The sequence below is a fragment of the Channa argus genome, chromosome 4, assembly GCF_033026475.1.
Source record: "Channa argus isolate prfri chromosome 4, Channa argus male v1.0, whole genome shotgun sequence".
Taxonomy (NCBI): Eukaryota; Metazoa; Chordata; class Actinopteri; order Anabantiformes; family Channidae; genus Channa; species Channa argus.
In genome coordinates this window covers 3,290,742-3,313,911 of record NC_090200.1, presented here as the reverse complement: position 1 = coordinate 3,313,911, position 23,170 = coordinate 3,290,742, and the positions used below count along the sequence as shown (strand labels likewise).

Below are 23,170 nucleotides of genomic sequence, written 5' to 3'. Positions count from 1 at the left end.
CTAAACACAAAACGTAGAAAAGTCTGTATTCAGAAAAGCTATATTTTGCCCGGATGTTTTATAGTGATCCATCACGGAATACGCTGTAGAAGAGAACACGTTTTATTTTATCCCAAATTTGTTCCCCAGATCAGCACATCCCCAGCTGAATTACTGTGAGTAAACCATACATCTGCATGGATTCCTGTGCATAATGTAGGAAATGGGTTTTCATTCTCTTATTTAGAATGGCGAGTGGATCCCCTTTTTTATTGCTTTAGTACCTGAAAATCTTAGGTTTCATAAATGTAAATCTTCTCACTCTCTTCCAATCTGCACAATTACGTGTTATAGAGTTCTCTCCGCTTTGCTGTCGAAAACAAGAGGCAAAATTAAAAAAAACATTGCAAATGAGCACAAGCAATGTCTGACATCCCGACATGTTTTCATGGTGCCTGGTCCCAATAATGAATCAGGGCTTGAAAAGTGACTTAAAAAGCGGGCGTCTGGCTGGCTGGACAAGCTCATGTGAGAGGGTAGATCAATGGGAGGCGGCTTTGATAATTGCTTTGCGCTTCATTAAAGGCACAACAAGCTCGTCAAGGATGCCCCCTCTTCTTGCCTTGGACAGGGCCCCATCACATCAGAGGCCAGATTAGAAAGAGACACACATGCTCACACTTAAAACTTCTTCCCCTCGCGGCCCTTGATGGTAAACATGTTCTGATTGGCTTTAGGAGGAGAGGAGCGAGGTATCAAAGGCAGTTAATTTGTCCGGTTAGGAAGAAACTGTCAACGCTTACAAAAACGTAAGGAGGACGCTGTCGACTTAAATATGATGTGACGACCGACCATCTCCCTCTCGCAGAAAACCGCACGCTCTGTACAAATGGTCTTTCTGTGGCTCGAACACAACGGCAGAAACACTTTAATCAGCTCCGGTCGCTCTTGAATTCCTTAAAAGTGCGATTAATTTTTTTTTTTCTTTCCCCTTTTTAAAAAAATAAAAAGGGAAAACCCTCCTAATGCTTTTCGCTGCTAGTGAAATGAGCTTCATTAAGGTTTTGATGTGACTGGATAATCACCCTTCAAAATGTAAGCAGCACTGGTAAACATGAATTATGAAAGGAGGGGGGGAGGAGGGATGCAGGCATCCAGCAGCAGGAGGACCTCGTTTGGTAATGCAAACCTTTAATACTCACAACTGCAGAGGCTTGACATGCTGAAGTGTAATGTCAGCCATCGATTGATCGGCGGTCGGGCGTCTCGGTGTCAGGCCCCATTGACATTCTCTCATCTTACGATGGAGGGAACTTGTTATATCTGTTTACGGCCGCGCGTATGTGCCAGGAATTGGTCGTCTCGGTGGCGGCTCGCTCTTCTTCTTCTCCCCTCTTTCTGGGAAGGAATCGTAACGGATCTTCCAGCGCGTCAGTTGTGGCCCGTGCTGTTGACTGTAAGTGCAAAAGCAATTGATTTACCCCCTTCTCCCAGCACCGTGACCCAAACACACCTTCCACAGAATGACACATGCAAACATGCGGATCCCATTTTTCCCCCTCAAGTTAGAGCAGCGGTTTCCAGAAAACTCCCGCTGGTTTGGCGTTCTCATAATTTTGGACATGAGTCGACATAAAGAATTTTTCTTTTCATAACTTGAAGGAATCTATAAAATAAAATAATAAAAAGTTGGAAACATTTTTCTTAGGCCTTCCCTTGTTTTCCCCCCTCCCCCTCAGAGACTGACCTATAGTTTATCACATCACGTATCACACTTCAGAAACTTGCTCCTCCTGCATGCATGCCTGCACACGGCGCATATGTATTTTCTCAAAACAAAATCCCAAACACCCGGAGCAAGCGTGTGTTAGGTGGCGAGTCAATGCCACAACCCCCAGCCCTCCCCTCCCTCTGTGCCAAAATAAGAACAGAGAGGTGGCATTGAGCGTCTACGCCCCCTCGGCCCATCGCCCTCAGCAGGGGTTATTGATTGTGACGTGCGCTCGCAGTGCACCTTCCCAGTCGCCTGTCAGCCAGATGCATCCTGGCAGGTCCAGCCCCACCCCCACCCCACCCCCTCCCTTGACAGCTACCGCGTGGCAGGGAGGTTGCAGGGGTGGTTATGGTGTTGGAGAGGGGAGGCATTTCTCAGGGAGCGAAATGGAGGGAGAAAGACAGCTGGAGGGGTCTTGGCCCTCGATTTCTCCCCCTCTGTTTTATTCAGGTCTGCACGAGGTGAACCTCGACCCTGTTCTAGTTTGCCTAGTCGCCATCGATGCCACAAGGTGAGCGGAGCCGCCCGTGCTGGTTAGTTCCAGTTTGTACATGTTCAGGTCTGTCGCGGTGGATGTTCCCTGGTTTTTCACCCTGCACAGCCCCTCAGGATAAAGATGAACTGTTTCAGTCTGTGCTCTGTGTTACTGTCGCTCTTTACTGCGACGCTTAGTACGAAAAACTCTCCCCTCCATCCTTCTCGGTGTACCAACCAACCCCTCCCCTCCCCCCCCGCACTGCTCATTAAATGCCAGCGTCACCAGAAGGTGCATCCTGCGTGTGCTCGGTGGCTGAGACAGGTAATGAGTTCGCTCGGGGGAGGTCGACGTGACTGCGTGCGTGTGAGAGTGTGAAATTACCTGACACTGCTTTCATCGACGCAAGGTGCTTCCCCCGTCTGTGTGTTCACAGCCGTGGGATTTGTAGGGGGAGGGGGGGGCTAACACATGCCACTTTAATCCAGTCCACCTCATGGCACCGCTTGCGGCATCAGAAAGGACGGCATACGTTTCTAAACGGAACCCAAATTAATTTTAACCAAACGGTGGAGATAAAGAGCGTCAAGTTTTACACCTCTGAGGCAAAGTCGTATATCTCTCTGAAGATTTGTCGACTTTTGTTGGTCTGCTCATATTCACACCCTCTAAATAATAACTGAGACCTTCTCTAACCAGGGATGGGCTATGAGGTCGTGACCTTTGTGCCCTGCTGCGCGTTGCACTACGCTTCGTCACATCTTGTTCTTAGCTCCTCAGTCTGCGTGTGGTATCACAGTGCTGAACAGAAAGGTGACCAAGTCGCAGTGGACTGAGAGTAATAGATGGCACGTGTTGGGACGAGCACAAAATACTAAATGGATCATAAGTAATAATCACCCCAGGGTTGCAGACAATAAGAGCCCCCACCCCCACCCCCCCGTATCTCCATCCATTCGTCTTGGAAAAGGAAATTACTAAATCCAATACAGTTCGATAAAAATCTGGCCTGTCTGGATCGGCTGCTGGAGGATAATGCGGCCTGATAAAGGCGCTCGTTTCCGGCCGTGCGCCATCCGTCATCCGGGGGTTGCTCCCCTGGTCAAGCTGTCGACTGCACCAACAGATGAGTGCAGCGGTTCGGGCGCTCGCTCGGCCGCCTCGTGGCCTCCCCTGCAGAGGTTATGAAGTTTGTTTGTTTGTACAGTACAGTACAAACTGTTGGAACTATTTTACTGCTTTTTGTAGCCTCTGTCAACGTGTGCATCACAATAACAGTGAGGTTCACTGCAGGATTTAAAACAGTGACACATTTCCTCACTTTGTGCAGAAACCAGAACCCTGTTCCACTGGAGTCACTGTTTGCTAATTAGCTTGTAGGTAAATGTTCTTCTGGGAGCCAGATCAGATTAGATGCTCACTATTAAGTACATAATATTTCTGACCCTTCTTTATAATCTGATAGTGATCATTTCCTGGGTTGAGAACCACTGGGTGACTTCCTGAGACGTAAACCTGTTAGGTTTGTGTTTAGCAACAGTCTGGCTGTTGGAAAGTTTGGGAGTTTTATCAGAATAGCGGAAAATGGTCGGAAGTGTTGAGCAAAGTGCAAAAGCCTAAACTATGCTTAAGCTAAGTATAACATGTTCAAAGTGAAGGAGAAAAGCATCGGCAGAGAAAAGCTAGTCGATGTAAGAAAAATTAGATGTCAGGTAACTAACAAAATAATCCGGCTGTGAATTCTTGCTGTGTGTTTGGGTAGAGACGTGCACCTGGATTCAGTTTTGTTCCAATGAAACTACGTTAAACGTGAACATAATGAAAAAATGAAGTTAAAAATCTTCGTCTGCCTTAGAAAGCGATAAGCTGTTAGCAGATGAATATTTTTTTCAAAGCGTGTTGCGTCGGAACGTAACCCATGGAGAATGTAGTGGTGAGTGTATGTTTAAGAAGAGGGATTCAAATTTGTGTGACGCTTTTTGTCACGTTACTTTGACTGAACCTGAGTAAACCGAGTAGTACTGTGACCTCTGACCCCTATAGTTTACTGCTTTGTTTTAACAGTTTACATTCCCCACAAATGTGAGCATATTTCAGTGTTGCGGCAGTGTCAAGTGGCCCTGGATGAGAGCTTGAGTTGAATACCTGAGCTGGAATGTAATTAAATATACTGCACATCCTGCAGTCTGACCCCTAACTCCTCACAGCTGTAGGCACGTGGTTTTGGCAGGAGAACTGTGTGAGCACAAAGCCTCGAAGAGTGAGGACCCTCTTAAAAGTACAGTTTAATAAGGAGTAGGAGAGCCCCTTAGCACCTTAAATCATGGCTTAAGGACTCCTCGAGGAATCTCTGGATGTTGGAAGTATTACTGAGGTGTCTCCGTTCTTATAATTTTTACTAAAGAACTTGTAAATGTTGAAGTCGCGTGAGCAGTGAAGCCCTATGAAGTTACACAAGGATTCAGTGTGTGGAAAGGGGAGACAGAAATGAATACTAATCGCCTATTACAATGCAGATTTGCTTAACAACTCTCTCTTGTGTGGCCTGCGGGAGAACAGGATGTGTCGTCTTTTACTTAAGGTGCCGCCTGACCTCCGCACAACCCGCTATTAAAAGAGGACAAATGTTGCTGCTGGTAATGAGCAAAGAGCAGCGGAGCTCGTAAAAAGGTGTAAATATTAGGACACTTTCACAGACTGGGAGGAGGAGGGTGTGGGTGGGGGGGGAGTGGAGCTTGAATTCTGCTTAGATTGATTTGTGTTTTCATACATTTGGATGCAAGGTTCTGTTTGCCTGTGTCTCTGAGGGTCATTGTGGACATGGATACAGACTGAAGAGCTCCTTCCTTTTCCCAAACCTTCACTTTCTGCACACTTCACTGCATTGCTCATTATTATAGTCAAGGATTTAAGCAGTTTATGTTCTTCCTGACAGACTCTCTCACTCTGCGTCAGATTGAACAGGCAGCGTCGGTGCACTGCCACCTTCATGTCTGTGAGGTTTACGTCTGGGCTTTAGCTGGCCCATTAGGCTTTGTGGCAGAAAGGCGACCAGTTGCTCATTTCAGGCCTCGTGCTCCCTCGAGCAGGTCTTCTCCGTTCGGTCGCTGACTGTGGCTGGACTGCCAGATATAGTCCTGGTGGTTTTAAACGTCTTGCATTTTACAGTTGCTGAGGCCACTGTGCTCCTGGGGCTCTCGAAGCTTTATAACCCTGCTCTGATCTGTGCCTCACTACAAAATGTTATTGCAGAGGGTTTATTGGACTTAGTGGCTTGGATTTTGGCACCATGATGTACTGTACACAGAAGCAGGTCTGTGCTTTTCTACACTGTCCAAACCATTTGGTTGGTCACAAGTGGACTCCAGTCAACTTCTATGTACATCCCCAGGTAAATTGGCCTTGGTGTGTTACCACGGAAAGACAAAGGTTCATTGCGAGTACTGAGGATTAACAGGTTGCAGAGATTTTAATAGCTGATCAAGACTTTACGTACAGGTGAATGAGGTGACACCGGAATAAAGATCGAGCCCAAGTTGTTCACATTTAGCAGGTCTCTTTGGTTTCAGCCCTCCTTCCAGTTTTCAGAGGTGTACTTGCTGTCCTCTTTGTTTTAGTCATTATGGACCAACTCTGAGTGATTTGACTCGAGAGGCCACTCTGGTCACCCACCCACCCTTCTGAAGCCCGCCAAGGCTGAATAATGTGAGCGTCTCAATTCGATTCACGTCCCTGCCTCAGCATTTCAAAAGACACTTAATTTCATACTTGTTTATGGCTCTCTCCGGAGATCTAAAGTTCAAAATCGCATGCATTTTTAATTCCAAATTAAGCCAGGGACGGAGGAGGAGGAGGGGGAGAAAATTCCATGTTCACTTCGCCGCATTTTGACAAACATGACCCTCTCTCGCTGGGGTGGAGGGATTATGCGGAACAAAAGTTGGCCCGCTCGCCGTACCAGGGCTTAAGGCTATTGGGGCGACAGATTAGAATATCTCTCACCCTCTCGAGGAGATAAGAGACGACGCCATCAGAAAACGGTGCTAAACATAATGAACTTGTGATCTCCCACCACCAAGGAGCATGTGTGAAGTTAAGATGTATAAATCTTCAAAACAGTAATGCAGATTTGTGCATTCCCCCCCCCCCCTCCCCCCCCTCTTTTTGTAAAACAGCCCTACTTTGGTGTTTCCTAGTGCCTCCAACATGATCTGGGTAATCAAAGGTTGGAAAAACCTTCCTGCCCATAGTTGTTTCCTCATGGAGCCAACTTCCAGGCAAAGCTATCACCTCCAGCTGAGCCGGATTGTTTCCGTATATCTCTTCTTCTTAGCCCAGATAATTACAAATATGTCAGACGTGTTGCGGTGTGACGTCCGCTGACGCCGGCACGTAGGCGAGACGCGCCGGGACGCGGCGATGTCTCAACCCTCTCCTGCTCTCAATTAGCTCCGGGTGCTCCAGGTTAATGGAACTTTTGATTGGGGGGAAAATGCGGGTTTCGTGGACACCCAGTTTCCTTGTAGATGGGAAGTGTGGGGGGTCGACCCCGTCGTTATCTGCTGTTGCAGAAAGAGAGTTGCTGCTGCTCACAGTGTGCAGAAGTACCTACAGTAAGTGTGTTCGACCAGCATGCTCTTCTGTTTGGACTTGAACTGAAGTTATATGAAATGGTGGCATTTGTGTTTTTATTGTCGTATTTGCATACGTGTAACAATCGCGCTGACTTGACGATTAACTGTCCACATTTGAATTTTAGTATATTTTATGGTGTGTGTGGCCGCTTGTCACTGAGCACAGTGTTTGGAGAGTAAATCATGGATTACGACGCGTCTCCGCTCCGACAAATGACCGGCAGAGAGAGGAAAACATGCAGCAACTCGGCCTCTCGCCGCGCTCCCTCCTCGGCGGCTGGGCAGGGAGGTCAGCGAGATTACCGGGCACGCAGTCCAGCCTCGCGTTCAACATCCCTCTGCACAAACCACCTCCAGGCAAACAAACCCCACTTTCAGAGGATGACACAAACCACCAGCCCGCCGGGCATCTTCCTCCTCCTCCTCCTTTCCTTCCTCCTTCCTCCACTGCGTTGTATCAAATGCATCAGCGACTTTCACTTCAGCTTGTTTGTGGCCATGTTGGAGGCAAGGTGACAAGAGCAATACAAGAGAAACATTCCTGTAATTTCCAGAAAGAGCTTAAGGTGGAATTGTTCTCCAAGGGCGAAAACTCTTTCTTCTTCCCCTCAGTTACCTAACTCGCCAAAAAGAGGGGCAGATTTACCCCCCTCCCCTACAACACACACACACACACACACACACACACACACACACACACAGCTCTCCTGAGGAATGGCTGGCGAGCAGGGAAGAAATGCACCCTGACAATCTTCTCTTCCCTGCGGCGGCTGGATGCCAGAAACAAGCGCTGTTTCTTCTGAGAGATCTTTTACCGAAGATGCCAGGGATTAAGAAAGAAAAGACTGCAGGACACTGCTGTGTCACCTAGAATTAAACAGCCCTAAACTCTCCGGTTATGAGATACTCTGCGCAAAATAGGTCAGGCCAGGCAAAATGAGAGAGGGAGAAAAGATTTCTTCTTTTTGCTTTTTTTCCTTCAAGTCCTGATGCCTCTGGGCTCTTCTCTTGGTGGTTGGTGCCTTCTTTCACACACACACACAGGCTTAACATGCAGATTGGTTTTACTGGCAAATTGCACTTGATAAACAATGTATTAAAAAAAATCAAGCTGCAAAGATGAAGGATTTACTTGGATAAAACATGAGTGAACAGAGATGATGATTTTAGCAGAAGAAACACAACTAAAGTGTCTTTAGTTTTAAAGAATTCTAATCCTGGAGCTAAATGTCTGTGGTTCAGGTCAGAATCATATCAACTGTAACGTGAAAGTGGTTTTAAAGATGTTAGTCATAAGTCTCCACAACTGTCTGACATCAGCCTTTATCTTCACAGGTGTCAGAAAGAGGAAGAGGAATCACTTGGCAAATGCTGACATGAGGGAAGGTAGGTTAACAAAGCAAGAGAGACACACAGTTAAATTAAATCTCAACAACATTTAACATCTAACATTTATGATCCAGTTGGTTCAGAAATTAAAGGAAAATGAGCGAAACGTGAGATATAAAACGTGTTTTCATGCAAGGTAAAGATGCACGTCAAGCGTTTGAACTTTGACCTTTTATCTAGAGCAAGTTCTTTTTTTTTTTTTGGTTTTGGATACTGTTAAGACGCGGTGAAGGAACATGACGGGCAACAAGGCCGTCAAACTCGGTCGATGCAGCCACCGTTGCTTTTTCAAGAAGCATCTGGTCCTACATTTTGAAAGACGAGCGGCCAAAAGTTTCCCGTCGTCTTTGTCATCTCTGCGGAGCTGCTCGGCCCGCTCTGAATAATTCAGCAGCTGCCTGGTCGAATGCAAACAAACAGAATAAAACATGGATAGTTATGAGGCATAAATATGAACAAACAGCATCTAAAAGCATTAAGGAAACAGAGAGCGTCAGGGGTTTGGAGCGACAGATGAGGACAGTGTGTTTGACTGGCTGGACGGAGCCGTCACCCCCCCACACACATTTCCTTCACCCCCCTAATGATGTGTGGCCTGTCAGAGAGACGCAGCCAAATTACATTCACGACTACAAAGCCTCCGTCTGAGGTTTTCTCTCTGTGCAGCACCCTGCAAAACAATAACTGGGATTCAGCAGCTGCAAATTGCACTAAAATTTCCCAGTCTCTTTCTGTGAATTATTAATGAGCGCCAAACCAAAAAAAAAACTGGGTGGGGGGGGGGATATCTACAGCATGCCCGAGCAGTGGAGGCTGCTATAAAGCTGTAATTATGCCAGAGAATGAGATATGGAACAAAGTTGTCGGAGCCAGAAAAGATGAGGCAGACACTGAAACTAAGAGCTGGAAATGTGGAGTCGGAAGGGTGAAAAGAAAAGTAGTGTTTTTACATATGCGAAACGCTAAAAGTTGCAGATCGACACACAATTAAAACAGAAGCGAACAGCAGCATTTGCATCAGTCTGTCAGGTTTGTTCAGTGTGAAAGTAAAGACACGTGCGAAGGGAAGAGAGGAATTAAAAGGCCACAATATACAGGCTCCGTTTTGGAATCAAAACACAGTAACTGCAAACACGTCGACTTTTTGGGGGGATAGATGGAAACGGCTTTGTTTTCGCAGCAGGAGTTTAAAGCCAAAGGGGAAAATAACTGCTTATTTGTTTTGCTCTTTACAGTAGCCACCAGCTACCTGATGCTAAATGCCCAATTTACAAGGAAATCCCAAACAAAAATTCAGTGACAGTCGGTACAATTTGACTTACTTATTGTTGTTCACGTTGACTAATGAGTGCATTTCAAAGGGAATGCAACTTTATTTCTATGGTAACATCACGAAAAAGTCAACTTTACTTGGAAGGATGTGATGGAAATAGGGCAAAATCTAACGAATGAGGGATGCGGAGATGCATAAATTAACCCAAAGAGCAGGTTTACAGTCAAAACTGTACAGGAATGAGTTTGTGTTTTGAGCACTGACTGATTTCACTCACCTGTGATAATCAAGATTAAATGAGCGTGAACTTTATGACCAGCTGTTTGTTTCCAGCATTAAATATTTAGCTGAAGGCTAACAAACTAGTTAGCCTAGCATGATAAAATGAGCACAAATTTCAATAATAGTCTTCTAACACCTGCATGGAGGCAGATTGAGGCAGATAACATTTATTTATTTTTTTAAGTCAATCAGATGATTACTGAAGACTGAGTAGCAGAAAGAATAATAGATACAGGCACAAGTTTTTAAGTCATCAGCAGCTCCACTTAATATGACTTAGTTCATTTTCATTTCAGCACGTGGAACATAACTATTTTTATTTAAAAATAATAATAAATTGGGTATAAATTGTATTCTGTAAAAATGTATCTTCTATAATAATTATTGTAAAGTTAAGTCCTATAAATTATGTTTAGTTCCACATGAAGAACACTCAGTGTGTTTACTACTCAGAACACCTCTGTTAGTCTTCCTCATCTTCACTGTCCTGTTATACTTAGGCGCATGTTGAAGTGTCAGCCAGAATATCTCTCTCACACACACACATCGACCGAGGGCCTGGCATGATTCCTCTGCTCGCAGGAGGCAGCGGTGTCCCTTAGGGATCCATAACCAACCAAATAGCTCAGAGAGAAGCTCACTCGCCCAGCTGGGCCTCGGCACTCTCTCTCTCACACACTCTGCGTGCGTGCGTGTGGGTGGGTGGGTGTGTGTGTGTGTGTGTGTGTGTGGGTGGGTGGGTCGGTGGGTGGGAGAAGGCTGATGGTGAACCAGATGACACACGCGACTCTCAGCTGATGTAGATAAACATCAGTAGTTTCCATGTAAAATTAAGTTATATAGATGAATTTCGTGAGCTAAAGTATGAGGACAGATGAACATTACACTTGAACACCAATGTGCTTCTCTACCATAAACTGTAGAATTAAAATTTCATTAGAACTAAAGCAGACAAAACAAATTTTGGCTTTAGAATTGGTGAGGAATTTGGTTTGGACAACAAGCTGGTAATGAGTGTTGGCAACAAGAGTCATATTGTTAAAGTCTATAATCTTGAGTCTTCTGGTCCAGCTGCTGTCGCCGATTGTTCCCATAGATTTGTCTTGTTTTTGTTTTTGGAGGTCACTTTATAAAATGAAAGGTAACACTTTGTACAACATTATCAGGCGCATGGTAAAGTGTAAAAGATGCAGAAGGACGCAGTTATTTCAGTTTTAAGCTCTTTTGAAATGAATGTGAGGAGAAACCTCTGGATCCATGATGAAACATGCCCCACTGTTTTTAAATGAATATAAATATACCACAATACATATAAACAGTTGCTTTAAGCGCTGCCTGTGGTGGGCTTCCATCTGAGATAATGCTAGCAGAATTATTATTTTTTATTTTTTTGAAAAACTACTTGCTTAGGTGTTGCATGCTGGTTTGTTGGATAAAAAATTTGCTTAGCTGTGATTATCAATAGACTTAACTCCAGAGTTTAATCTGCACATTCAGGTCAAAAAGAAATTCTGATGTTACAACACCTACTGTGGTGGTTAAAGAACAGGAAAAATATACATTTGACTTTTTTATTTTAGCCATAATGCTCAAAGTTTAGTGTTTGCTGGTGTAGAAATAAAGCAAATTCTCCTTCCTCTGTTTGTCTTGCAGCAGTAACCTCCGAAGCAGAGATGATCTCTGGTCTGCAGGAAATGCTACAAATCAATAAACACCTCATGGTCCCTGAGTAGAGGCTCTTCTGCACGATTTCCTGAGGGGTCAAAGGTTGGAGAGGTCTCCTCACACAGGTAAATATGAAATGTTCTTGTTAAGTCCACGTGGTTTGGGGTTAAAGGTCACAATGAGCTCAAAGTGTGAGAACAAATGCGGCTCTTTGCTGAATGATGCTGCTGGTTGGTACTCGTGTGTTTCCTGGTGCTGTCCTGCTCTCTAGTGGCCGCTTGGTGGAAGTGTCACCGGCCGACTGACTGAAATCGGTCTGTTTTCATTTTAGAATGTTCTCTGCAGGCTTGTGAAAATTAGGCGATTTTTAAGTCCACGTTACAATATTGTCCAGCTGCAACATCGATTAATCTGTGGTCGCTTTAGTAAATTATTTTTATTACATCATTAAGGGGAAAATTGCCCCACATTTCAGTTTTGCAGTTGTCAGTATCTGACGCTTCAGGTGACTGTAAAAGTGGAATGTGTTTGACAAGATGTCTGAGGTAGTTACTTTAATTTAGCCAAAGCTACTTTAAAGGAGCAGTAGCATGTTAAATGAGATCAATGTGCTTTACATGAGCCCTGGAGATGTAAGAGAGTTCGACCAGTTTTTTTGCTTAATGATTTGGAATTTATTGCAAGTAGAGTAGTGTTTAGGAGCCAAGGCTGTAATTATTTATTTTAAATGTCATAGACCCTGTTGGGTTGTTACATTTAATTGCATTTGATTATATATCAATATTGTGAGATCGTGCTATACATTTGATGTAGTAAGCCAAACCCTGTCTGTCCTTTTTTTTCATCAAAACAAATAGTTTTTGTATTATTCTTAGTTGAAAATATGAATTTCTGTGCGTTCCTGTCACTCACTTCCCCTCCTCCCCTCCTGACAGAGTTCAAGGTCGCCGTGTGGCTATTTCCATCTTGTATTCGCTTTGATCCATGTGGCAAAATGACAAGGTAACGCAACTCGAGGGGTCAGCTGCGTTACAGGAACACTTCCACAGATCGGGAAAGAGGAAATCAATCCTGCCTGACAGTGTCTTCAGGATACTCCGACCTGACTGGACCATGACAAGTACAAACACACACACGCATGCACAAACGTGTAGTGCACATAAACAGCAGCCAAATATAGCTCACGCACACACACACTCCAGCTGTCTGTGACACAGATGACCTCTGTCAGCTTTGGTTTGTCTGTTGTCTTGTGTAGGTGCAGCAGTGAGATCAGCTAGTGTCTGCTGGAAAGTTAACTTCTCATTTCAGCAGCTTTACTTTGCCTGTTCATGAATAATTCTGTAGAAATGTCTTCAGGAACTGCCCATTAATGACTGTGGCTGGTTGCTTCTCTCAGAGGTTGTAATATCTTGTTTTTGTGGCCAAACAATGCCTGTAAGCACTGGCAGCCATTAGACTCCCTCCCAGGTCATTGAGCATTCCCCTCCTAGCTAATTACAACAGGGCCTATAGTTGTCTGCTTCCCTCCACCCCTCTCCTGTCTGGAAACACATGGGCATCTGTGGAGGACGGCGAGAGGGTCACACAAGGGTTGCAAGGGGGATGCATTTCTGAAAAACGTGCCATCCCCATAATTAGCTGGGAAGCAACATATGAAACATTAAACATGCCAGGCGCTGACGACAATCAAAACATTACATTTGTTGTCAATTATTCATTACTTTGAAGGTTCTGAAGGGGTCGTTAATATGGAAATAAGCTTGCGATGCTAACAAGGTTGTAGTATCTGATTTGTAATCGTCTGAGCAGTGAACATGCCTCCTTTCTTTTTGGTCTTTTAGGCTGTTATTTTGCGACTCCTTCTTATATTCATGAAGTCTGTTCTTCAAACAAACCCATTTTTCTGGCTTGAATAGACTTGGTTTTGTAAGATGGAAAACATTTTTTGAGCTCTTTGTTACTAGTTTGGACACAGATGACATTTGTTTCTGTTGTCTTTTTAATGAAGGTAAATATGGTGCTGTTGTCTATAGACCCCCCCCCCCCCCCCCCCCCCTTCACTCCCACTAGGATGGTTTTTGATGTTCCAGGTACGGGTGAAGGATTTAGATTACACCCCCTGACCCTATAAGGTAGTAGCTTTGGGAGGAGTTAATGCTGCCACAGGCCTCAAGAAAGACAATACTGATGTTTTCTTTAAATATTTATTCTCATATAAGATGACAAATGGTAATTGTGGTCCATTCCCCAGCTGAGCATCACAGTTCTCATTGGTTGTAAAGAAGGTTAATCCATTTAGGTTTTGCATATTGATATACCAATTACAGAATTTGCATCAGTCAAGGTAACAGTGCATAAAAACATGTGCATTTTAATATAATTTACTTGGGGGGGGGCTGTTTAATTCTGCATGTCCCTTCCAAAATGTAACTCATTCTTTCCCTCTGGACAGGTTGGTTCTTTGGCTGCTGGCTAGAATTGCTGATCCCAGGGTTTCTACGAAGCCGTGAACATCACTGAAGGAGTTGTAGAGCGGCACTGGAGCAACGCGCAGGACGCTGGGCTCCCTCATGTCGCACTGCACAGGTAAAGAAAGTAAGTTTAGAGCAGTTGATTGAAGATTGCACAACACTTTGGACCTGCAGCTACTCACAGCAACTCCTCTCTTCTCCAGCTCCTGGAAAACCTTTGTGATGGGGACAGAGAAGCAGAGGGAGAGCTGACAGCCTCTTTGCTGGGGATCAGAAGGTGTGATGATGGAGACATGAGGTTTGTGAGGCTGAGCAGGGTCCTTGGTGTAGTAGTGCTGGATCAGATACTCCAGGTATCCTGTCAGCAGGTACGACTTTTTTCTTAATTCCTGCATAGTAGTCATGTTAAACACCTGTAGAATGACCCAGCAGAGTTAGACTGTACAGATGTGCTTGTTTCACCAACTGTCCCTGCGCAACCCCCATTTACTGAGACGGGTTTGTGCTGTTGAACTCCAAGCCACCAACGTTTAAAATCACGTTAACTGGATTTCTTGGTAAGATTACAGCCTCTTGCCTCAAACTATTACCAACAAATCCAGTTACATGAGCCAGTACACTGCTGTATTACCTCTAAACTAGCCTGCAGGGGGCAGATGAGTAGAATGGGCTGATTTGACAATCTGAAGCCGCTCACACCAGGCTGCAGATCCATCTCTGCAAAAGGAAAGAGAGGGAGTGTTTAGCTGTTCACACTGTAAACACATTTCTTATGTTTTCTTACCGTTATTCATCTGGAATCTTGTTTTCAGGTCATGTCCCCACCATCCCAACAACCTGCAGAGGAGACAGCAAAACCAAGACAATCACTTTAAGTCCATTTTACACTGTGATAAGAACAGAGTTAATTATCACAGTGTAAAAACAGAAAACATGGCAGAGCTGCTCCTAATGTTAGGTCTGATTAAAACAGAACTGTAAATAAAGAAAAATTGCTTCTTACACTGGCTTGATGGTGTGTTTATGCTTCTCATGGACAAAAGCTCCTGCGATGCCACCAGCACCAGAGTTCAGATACTAAAAACAAGTAAAGAGACAGTTACTCCACAGAAACATAGTTACATTGGGTGTTTTGTCCAGTTTCCTGGCAGCTGACCTTGTAGGAGCACCAGCAGGCAAAGTCAACGCCCCAGTCATGCAGCTTGAGCTCCACATTTCCAGCTGCGTGGGCACAGTCAAAGCCAACGTAACAGCCCTGAGAGAGAAACAGGAAGATTAGCTGTATGTTAAGACCAAATACTGCACTTAAAGGGAGCCAACAAAGTACTTTTACCTTCCTGTGGCCAGCTTCAGTGATTGCAGCCATGTTGAAGAGCTGACCCGTGTAGTATTGAACTCCACCGAACATCACCACAGCGATGGAGTCTCCTTCCTTGTCGATCACCTCCAAGATGTCCTCTGTTCTCAGGGTGTCTTCTCCCTGCCCAGACAGGAGTAATTCATAAGAGGAACTTCCAATCAGTTCAAGCGTTATGTGTAGTGACTGTTACTCACCGGTCTGGGCGACAGCGGCAACATGCTCTGCTCAGGGTCAAATCCTCGCAGCCGGATCTGAGATTCAACAGCATACTGAGGACACAGAAGACATGTTTCAGTTAAACAGTATAGTGAAGTTTTGATCTTACTCTGCTTATACTGACTGGAGTACAGTGCCACAAACAAGCAGTCTGCCCCTATTTTGTTACCTTGCAAGTTCAGCTGTTAACAATTCCCTTGTCTATAACACTACTGAGCAAACAGGTCAAGGACTAAATCTTAGAGTCATGCAATCCAAATTAGGGCTACTGAGACACCATTACAGCCATCGTACCAGAGTGGGAGCACAGCATTAACTAGAGAAGCGTTCGAAAGCCCAACAGTAAACCTGATGGAGCAGCTATATTACACCAACAATCCTCACACTGGTGGTAGCAGTAGCAGTATCGTGCTAAATAAAGGGGCAATTCCTCAAGAAAACCTGTTTCACAGTGACCCTAAACACACTGTTAAAGACACACTTAAAGGTTTAGGCATTAGATTAAAGCCCAGACCCAAAGACACTTGCTGCAAAAAGCACAAACTTTTAAAGGGGGTTATTGGTTGTGTTTTCATTTTTGCTTCACAACAAAACATTATTCATCTCAGATCAGGTTGTAAGGTAACAAACTAGGAAATGAATACTTTTTCAAAGTACTGTAGATGAACTGGGACTTTTAGGCCAATTTTCCTATTTAATAGAAAACCAGCATTACTCACATGATCTGAAGGAAAGGCTTTGTCTTCCAGGAGGATTTTGTGGCGAGTTGCTGTCGGTTTGTAAAAGGAAAGCTGCAAAACAACAATATGAGTTAACACTTGCTGAAATACATTCTGTAGTGTACAGGTAGTTTTTCCACACGTATTTAAGTCACAAAATACTGATGAAGTTTTCCAAACATGTATCACATCAAAACTTCTATTAAGTATATAATTTATATTAGAATGTTCTCTATTCGTTTCTATGGAGCAGTGTTCCTTTATCTTTGGTTAATATAAACGTGTTTGACTCCTAAATAAATGGACTAAGTTGGCGAAAGATTGTCCACATAAGGGAAAAACGCAACTTGTTGCTAAAAATATCAGTGAAGTAAAGGGGAAGTAAAACCAGAGCACGAGGACAAACATCGGATGACGCCACAAAATGTTTGTTTTTGTTTCTTTTTAGCTCAGGCCAAAAGTTATTGTACATTTTTAAGAGGAAACTTACACATTTAATCACGGCCCTACATAACTAATTTTCTGTTTAGCTCATAAGTTAAGTGCATGGGAGATGAATAAAGTGCTTTGTTAAATTGTTTTTAATCGACGACATTAAATCGCTTTGTGTCACCACAACCACGTCACACATTACAGCACTTGCTATGGAACAAATGTGCTTCTGACTAATTTTGTTTTAGAAAAAATATTTAATAACTTCACCGTTTCGTAGTGTCACCAACATAATTTTAAAAGTAAGTTAAAGTCTTATCGATGGAAAACTGGAGATTTTCTGGGGGGAAACGTTCGATAAGTCCGCATGTCTGTGAAAGCTTGGTTCTATCCACTGGACTTGTTTCACCACTAAACTAAGTGCTGTAGTATTAAGTGTTGAATGATTTTGCTGACGCTACACCGTTTAAATAGAGGGACGATAATTAATATTTTTTAAATAAATAAATAAATTCTTAGCCGGTTGCAAGTAGTGAACCATGTTATTTACTCGCAGTAAAACTTGGAGTAAAATGAGGTGGTAGCGCTTTGCTGAACAGCCAAACAACCGGGAACTTCCCGTCTGTGAATCGCCTCAACTTTCCCCGAACGCGCACTTGCGCGCGTGCCCCGCTGCCTTCAGGAGAGGGGAACAACAACCCTGTCGGTTTCTCCCGAAGGCGCATTTCACCATTGTTTCAGTGGTGTCGTTTAAACACCCGCGCACGGATTCCGACTTCTAACAAACCGTCCGTGAACTGACCAAGTGGTAGAAAACAAAGTTCTTACCAGGAGAAGATGCAGGTTCACCGTCAGGCCGTTCATCAGGGCGACTTCTTCCGTTTTGGCTCCTGAAAGAAACAACAACATGGCTCTTAGGCTCCTGACTTTAAACTCGCTTGTATTTTGTGCCAGTGAAACCAGGAGACCCGCGGACACTCGGAACACACCAGAAGCTTGGTGGTTAACGAGTGGCGGCGGACACACCTGCTGTGCGTTAGCTGTCGACCGGTTTTAAACAAACCCAGGTTGTCTCACCTGTCCTCTGACCGCACGCGGCTGACATTGTCGACCATGTTTCTCACTGGCTGTTTTCAATTCTATCCCCCAAAGTAAACCCCGAACAAACTGACTGTAGACTGGAAGTTAGCGACTCTCGACTCCGCCGTTTTCCAACTGTCTCTGTCCGACCTGCCTCTGATTAGCTGGACCAGGTGTGTTCGGTCAGTCAGAAGCACGTGGTCTTCCCCCTGTCCGCCCTCGTCCACAGTGAAATGGTTCGTTCCAGCTTCTGACTGACCCTACGCACCTGATGCAGGTAATCAGCAGACAGACTAGAAACATTTCTGTTCTCACCACCATCAAATATTCTTATTTTCAACAGCAGCACATTTCATAATAAAACAATTTGCCCATTGTTTTAATAAACTGGAGACGGACACAGGCTCAGCTTCTCCTTCCCTGCTCTTATTTCTCAGATTAGCAGCACTCAAAGTGAGCTGGTATGCAGTAATGCATTATTATTGTTTTTTGAGTACTTCATCAACCACTGCAAACTAGGGTTTTGTAGTTCCCTGGATTAAATGTTCAGAGCCATTGTAAAGTGTCTCTTACCGACTACTTTGGCCATGAGTTCCTCGATGTTGTTTTCAGCCCAAGCCCAAGGCCGGAAGCCTTCTGTGTGACCGTGAACACCCCTGTCAATGGGAGCAGCCCTGCGTTAAAATCAATCATCTCTTATCGTGGCCCTTTTTGGTCCCTGTCCAATAAATGAGTTACCGTACATCTTGGCCCACTTGTCCAGCTCCTCGTCCAGGTACTTCCTGGCATTCTTGGGCTGAAGCCCCAGTGAGTTTCCAACTAGGTAGATACAGTCCTTGGTGCCGTCGACCAGCGAGAGATCAGCTGCAAAACCGAAAACAATCACAAGGACAAAAACTCCACGTTAGTCGTTTCTCACAGATGTCAAATAGCGACATTTCCATCATCCCCAGCTCTGTCTTTGTCTTTCACTCACACGGTGGCAAATCTGCAATTTTGGGCACCAGAAATTTCTCTCGGAGGTGTCGCAGTCTGTCGTGTTCGTCGAGGTACGACGCCACCTGGGCAGAAGTCGGGGCGCAGCCCAGCGAGGCCGAAACCCGCTCCAGAGTCTCCCTCACAGGTAAACCGTCACAGAAATCCATGGCCGAGAGACCGGGAGGCTTGTGGCCTGCAGACAGAATCACTACCGTCACTGACCTGTAACATTGCTGTTAGGTCATTAATCAATCTCGTGTATATTTGAATGTGTCTTTCTTTGGGGTCTGTTATCCATCACTCCTGTGCAGTTCTTTGAACCCTGGCCAGGATTAAGATCACTGTCTGTCTGTCTGTCTGTCTCTTGGCAAAAGGCCCAAATATAAGTTTACTGACTGAGGAATCAGCCCTACTCACTCACGTACACAGCTCAAAGCTCAAAAACAGGCCAGTAGCATTGAGACATCATGTATCACCAGTTATCTGGAAATCAACCGCGCAGGAACTAAGAACAACACGGGTGTTTCCAGCATGATTGTTACACATCGATGGAGTTTCTAACACCAGTAATTAAACACAGTTCATGTCTTTCTGTATAAAGCTCAGTTACAGTGGAATAGTGTCTTCACCTCAGCTACTGTGCCTTTACCCAGTTAAATCAACTTTTATTACAACCCTTTATGTCTTTGACTTGCATCCTTTATACATCAGGCTACTTTGGCTGAAACCTACATAACAGTCCACCATCACAAACAAACAAACAAGTGTCATGTTGCATCTAAATATAACACCATTACACAGCTACAGAAACGTCCCTCTCTTACTCGCTCATTGTTTCGTACAGTAGCTCACTGAAAGCTGAAACTCACTGCTGGAGCAGCTGGTTTGTGGCTGGGCGTCCTCTCTCGCACGGCTCACGCCGACTGAATCCTCTGCTTTGAAACCGCTCTTTAACCCCTCTGCGTGCAGCCCCGAGTTAATCATTGCTCTGATCGTCTGATTCCAGACGGGACTTTAAAAACTACAGGCAAACACGTCCTTCATTAGCTCAGCTAGCACTCTGGATCAGATCAGTTACAGAAGGACGATCCAGTTCCTCATTGCAGATTCACTTTCTGTTTGTGACAAATGCAAAGCGGCCACTGTGAAAACCACTGCTGAATGTGCTTTTCCACTGATCTGCTGGTGTTCTACAACGTGCATGCAGGGATTTTCCTCCATTCATCCACTGCAGCAGCAGCACAGGCCAGTTCTTCCACACACAACAGGGGAAAGCCTGTCTTTCTGTAGCTGGCTTTGTGCATGAGGGCACTGTAATGCTGAAAACACAAAGGGAGAAGCATATGTTTGGTTACACGGGGTCACGTGAAGTGTTTCAAAGACTTTTGAGTTCCTGTAGTTGTACAGTGACACTAAACTTTTACTGTTTGATATTTAGCTCCAGTGCTGAGCTACTGCAGCACTGGACAACCACAACTAAAACACAGCTTGAGCAACAGTTTCTTTAAAGTTAATTCTCATTTATAAACTACTACAACTTAAAACTCTTGTTTTGATCACATTAAACTGATGTTGCACAGCGTGAAGGTAAAGTTACACCACATATTGATTGTGGGAAGCTTCTTCTATTTCAAAGTCTGCATTTCATTTCCATCACATCTCCACTAGATGGCAGCAAACGGATGACAAATAAGGTCTAAACGAGAATCCGTGCAGAAAGAATTTAATTTTGAAAGTCAGGCTGCGTATTGTACTTTAAACCACCTGCGTGTGGAGTAAATATTCAGGGCAAAGATATTAAAAAGTACTGGACAATATTTGTAGGTTCTGGCAAATGATGTCTCTTCTATTATCTATTAGTTTGAAAAAGGGACTAGTAAGATTTTTCACCATTTAGGTCGCAGAAGGGTTTGATGGCTTATTAGTTTGTTTCTTTGTGACCTTCCTGTAGCAGAGGACGAATTTACGCTGCTCGTGCTGCATTAATATGCACCATGAATCAGCTGCGTCACGTTTCTGTACCAGCTCCATATTCTAATTCATTGTTGCTTTTAGAAACTTTCCAATTACGTTTCTGGGTGAAAAGTTGACTTTAACCAACGTGCTGTTCGTCTCCTTGCTCACCTTCCTCTTCCTCATTATTCATCTCCTCCTCACAGCTCACTAGGCCGTCTGCTTTGATTTCATCACGTTAGCGGGAGCCCCCTCTCCCACTGCAGGTTCTATTTTCCATCCACTACATCCAACTGCGCTGGAGCCTGGATTGAAACACACACACACACAAACTCCATTAAATAACTATGTATAGGATGATTTTTATTCACGTAAGAATGACTCAGAGAACTAAGTACAGTGGGGAGAAGTGGTGGTTTGACCTTAAAGCAAATTCAACATTCTCTCAGTGACAACTGGCTGTTTGGGAAACGCCTCATGATCAAACCTGCAGATTTGGGGTCATACTGTGCTGTGACCTCTAGTACGAACGAGTAACCGGGTCTCACTGAGGCCCAAACCTTCTGCCGCTGAGATTCAGATATTTCAATTGCATTTTTTTAAGATTTTAAGAGAAACACAGAGACAGTGCCCAAAGGAACTCAGTGCTTCCTGGATTTAAAGACAAACACTTGCATGCGTGAACAATAACAGTCTAATTTCTGTAGATGAAACACTTTAGTGATTCAAATTTTTTCAAGACATATGGATATAATATCTGAAAATACTTGTAAGATTAAATTGTTTTCTTTAAAGTTCAAATTTTTATTAATTCATTGAAACAAACATCATGGTAATTATGTTCCAATCTACTGTCAACATTGCTGAAACTTGTTCTATGTACTGTAAACGTGTGGTGCTGACCCCTCACTCTTCAAAAGCACGGTCACCTTTTTACACAGCATACAGCACACGTGATAGCATTTTTCCAACACATGTTGGAAAGCACCCAGATGTGCACAAATGAGTCCGAGTGTAATAACAATATGGTTGCAAGATGTTTGGGCATAGTGTGGCTGCTGACAAGCCTCTTGTATGTTCCTCCCTTGTTTTTCTCACAGTAAAATGTGTGTGACATCTGGAAGAGCTCAGGAGGCAGGACCCAAACTCCCCCTTTGTCGTTTCTCAGGGCACCAACTTCAAAAGAGGCGGGGGATAATGTTCTCTCCCGTGAAGACACCACCACTGCAGCCCTCAAACCACGGAGATTAGCGCGACTCCCATGTGGATGGTGCAGGAGGAGAACCAGAGGCTGCAACGACTGATTCAGTTTTTTTTTTTAGATACTGCTCCCTGGTTCTGGCTTGAGGTTCCGGCGTTGTTATCTCCCCATATGCTCTGTTCTGTTTGTCCAAATCACATCCTAATCCCAACAAAGACGCCGCTTAATTATGTCTGAATGAAACGCCTCTAAATAGAGGTGTGATGCTCGCTATGATGGTGACAGAGACGACAGCTGTCCAGCTAACTAATGCACGAGAAAAAACGAGGAGACATTTACTTGAACTATGAAAGCTACAGAAATAAATATTTTTCATGAACATTTCAGGCATCATAAAAATCGTCCCTAATGAGAACAGTCGCATTGGGCTGTACCTAATAAAATGGGCACTCACATCATGCATAGATCATAGAAATGTTGTATTTTTTTACTATTTTAAATAAATGTATATTTATTTAAGTGCCGTGATTTTTCAGGCATTTCGTTGACCAAATGCCAAAAATCCTGAATGGTTATTTTTTAAAGAGTTGTCTTAATATTTGTTATTTATAGCCCAAACAATATTATCTAACGTAAACAGTTTTCGGCACTGGATGAGGACTTCATCCAAACTAGTGTCATCACTGGGTTTATGTACTAGGTAACTTTATAAAAACAGGGAAAATGATATCAAATCACATTTTGTTACAGCCGTGGCCCGAGGCGTCACGGGTCTGCAGTGTCCATCCTATTCTCGTGGCACAGTTTCTCAGGATTCTTCAGATTTGGCACCAATCTCCATTTGAACTCAATGAGAAACTGGTTAGATTTTGGTGTTGATCAAAGATCAAACTTTAAAGTCACCGTGACTGTGTATCCGTCTCCTTCTCATTAACGCAATATCTCCGATCCGCCCTGAATGAATTCCCTTACATCTGGACCGAACATCCGCTTGAACGTAATGAACTGATTAGTGTAGAGAGACGTGCATGTCAACTGCAACCTGACTGGCTGATGGAGGCATAAACCACAAGGTGGTAATTCTAATATGCCTTCATTTACAAATCACTTGGGAAACTCTGGATTAGGAAACGTGACCCACAACTGTTCCTGCACTGTACTGAAACAATAAGACGAGATGCAAACATCTCATCTCCAACGTGTAAAACCAGAAGGTTTCACAAAGCCTGAATGAAAAGGTGGTTGGTTCCAGCTAAATTCCTGCTGCTGCTCTCAGGTCTTTTATT

General features: G+C 44.1%; 1 protein-coding gene and 1 long non-coding RNA gene across 5 annotated transcripts in view; one reads left to right on the top strand and one right to left on the bottom strand.

Annotated features, from left to right (window-relative positions):
* The window catches only part of LOC137125381 (uncharacterized), a 218,378-nt gene extending 204,842 nt beyond the window's left edge, over positions 1 to 13,536 (top strand). For both annotated transcript variants that reach the window (XR_010914133.1, XR_010914132.1), the window contains 3 exons: positions 8,198 to 8,248; positions 11,460 to 11,596; positions 12,407 to 13,536. This is a non-coding gene — a long non-coding RNA (uncharacterized lncRNA). The remainder of the gene's footprint in view (positions 1 to 8,197; positions 8,249 to 11,459; positions 11,597 to 12,406) is intronic.
* A 369-nt stretch (positions 13,537 to 13,905) lies between these two features.
* Positions 13,906 to 19,734, bottom strand: kynu (kynureninase). Of its 3 annotated transcripts, none has more exons than XM_067500767.1 (14): positions 19,600 to 19,734; positions 18,729 to 18,923; positions 18,496 to 18,616; positions 18,326 to 18,408; positions 17,501 to 17,562; positions 16,241 to 16,312; positions 15,500 to 15,574; positions 15,279 to 15,425; positions 15,102 to 15,200; positions 14,949 to 15,022; positions 14,730 to 14,782; positions 14,577 to 14,662; positions 14,128 to 14,358; positions 13,906 to 14,052 (listed from the first exon to the last, which is right to left on the bottom strand). In XM_067500767.1, exons 1-14 carry the CDS (start codon positions 19,712 to 19,714, stop codon positions 13,906 to 13,908), a joined length of 1,560 nt encoding a protein of 519 aa, XP_067356868.1. In that variant the 5' UTR covers positions 19,715 to 19,734. The 3 variants fall into 3 exon arrangements, with proteins under 3 accessions (XP_067356868.1, XP_067356867.1, XP_067356869.1); XM_067500766.1 differs by having other exon boundaries at positions 19,573 to 19,716; XM_067500768.1 differs by having other exon boundaries at positions 19,555 to 19,669.
* Positions 19,735 to 23,170: the final 3,436 nt, after the last annotated feature.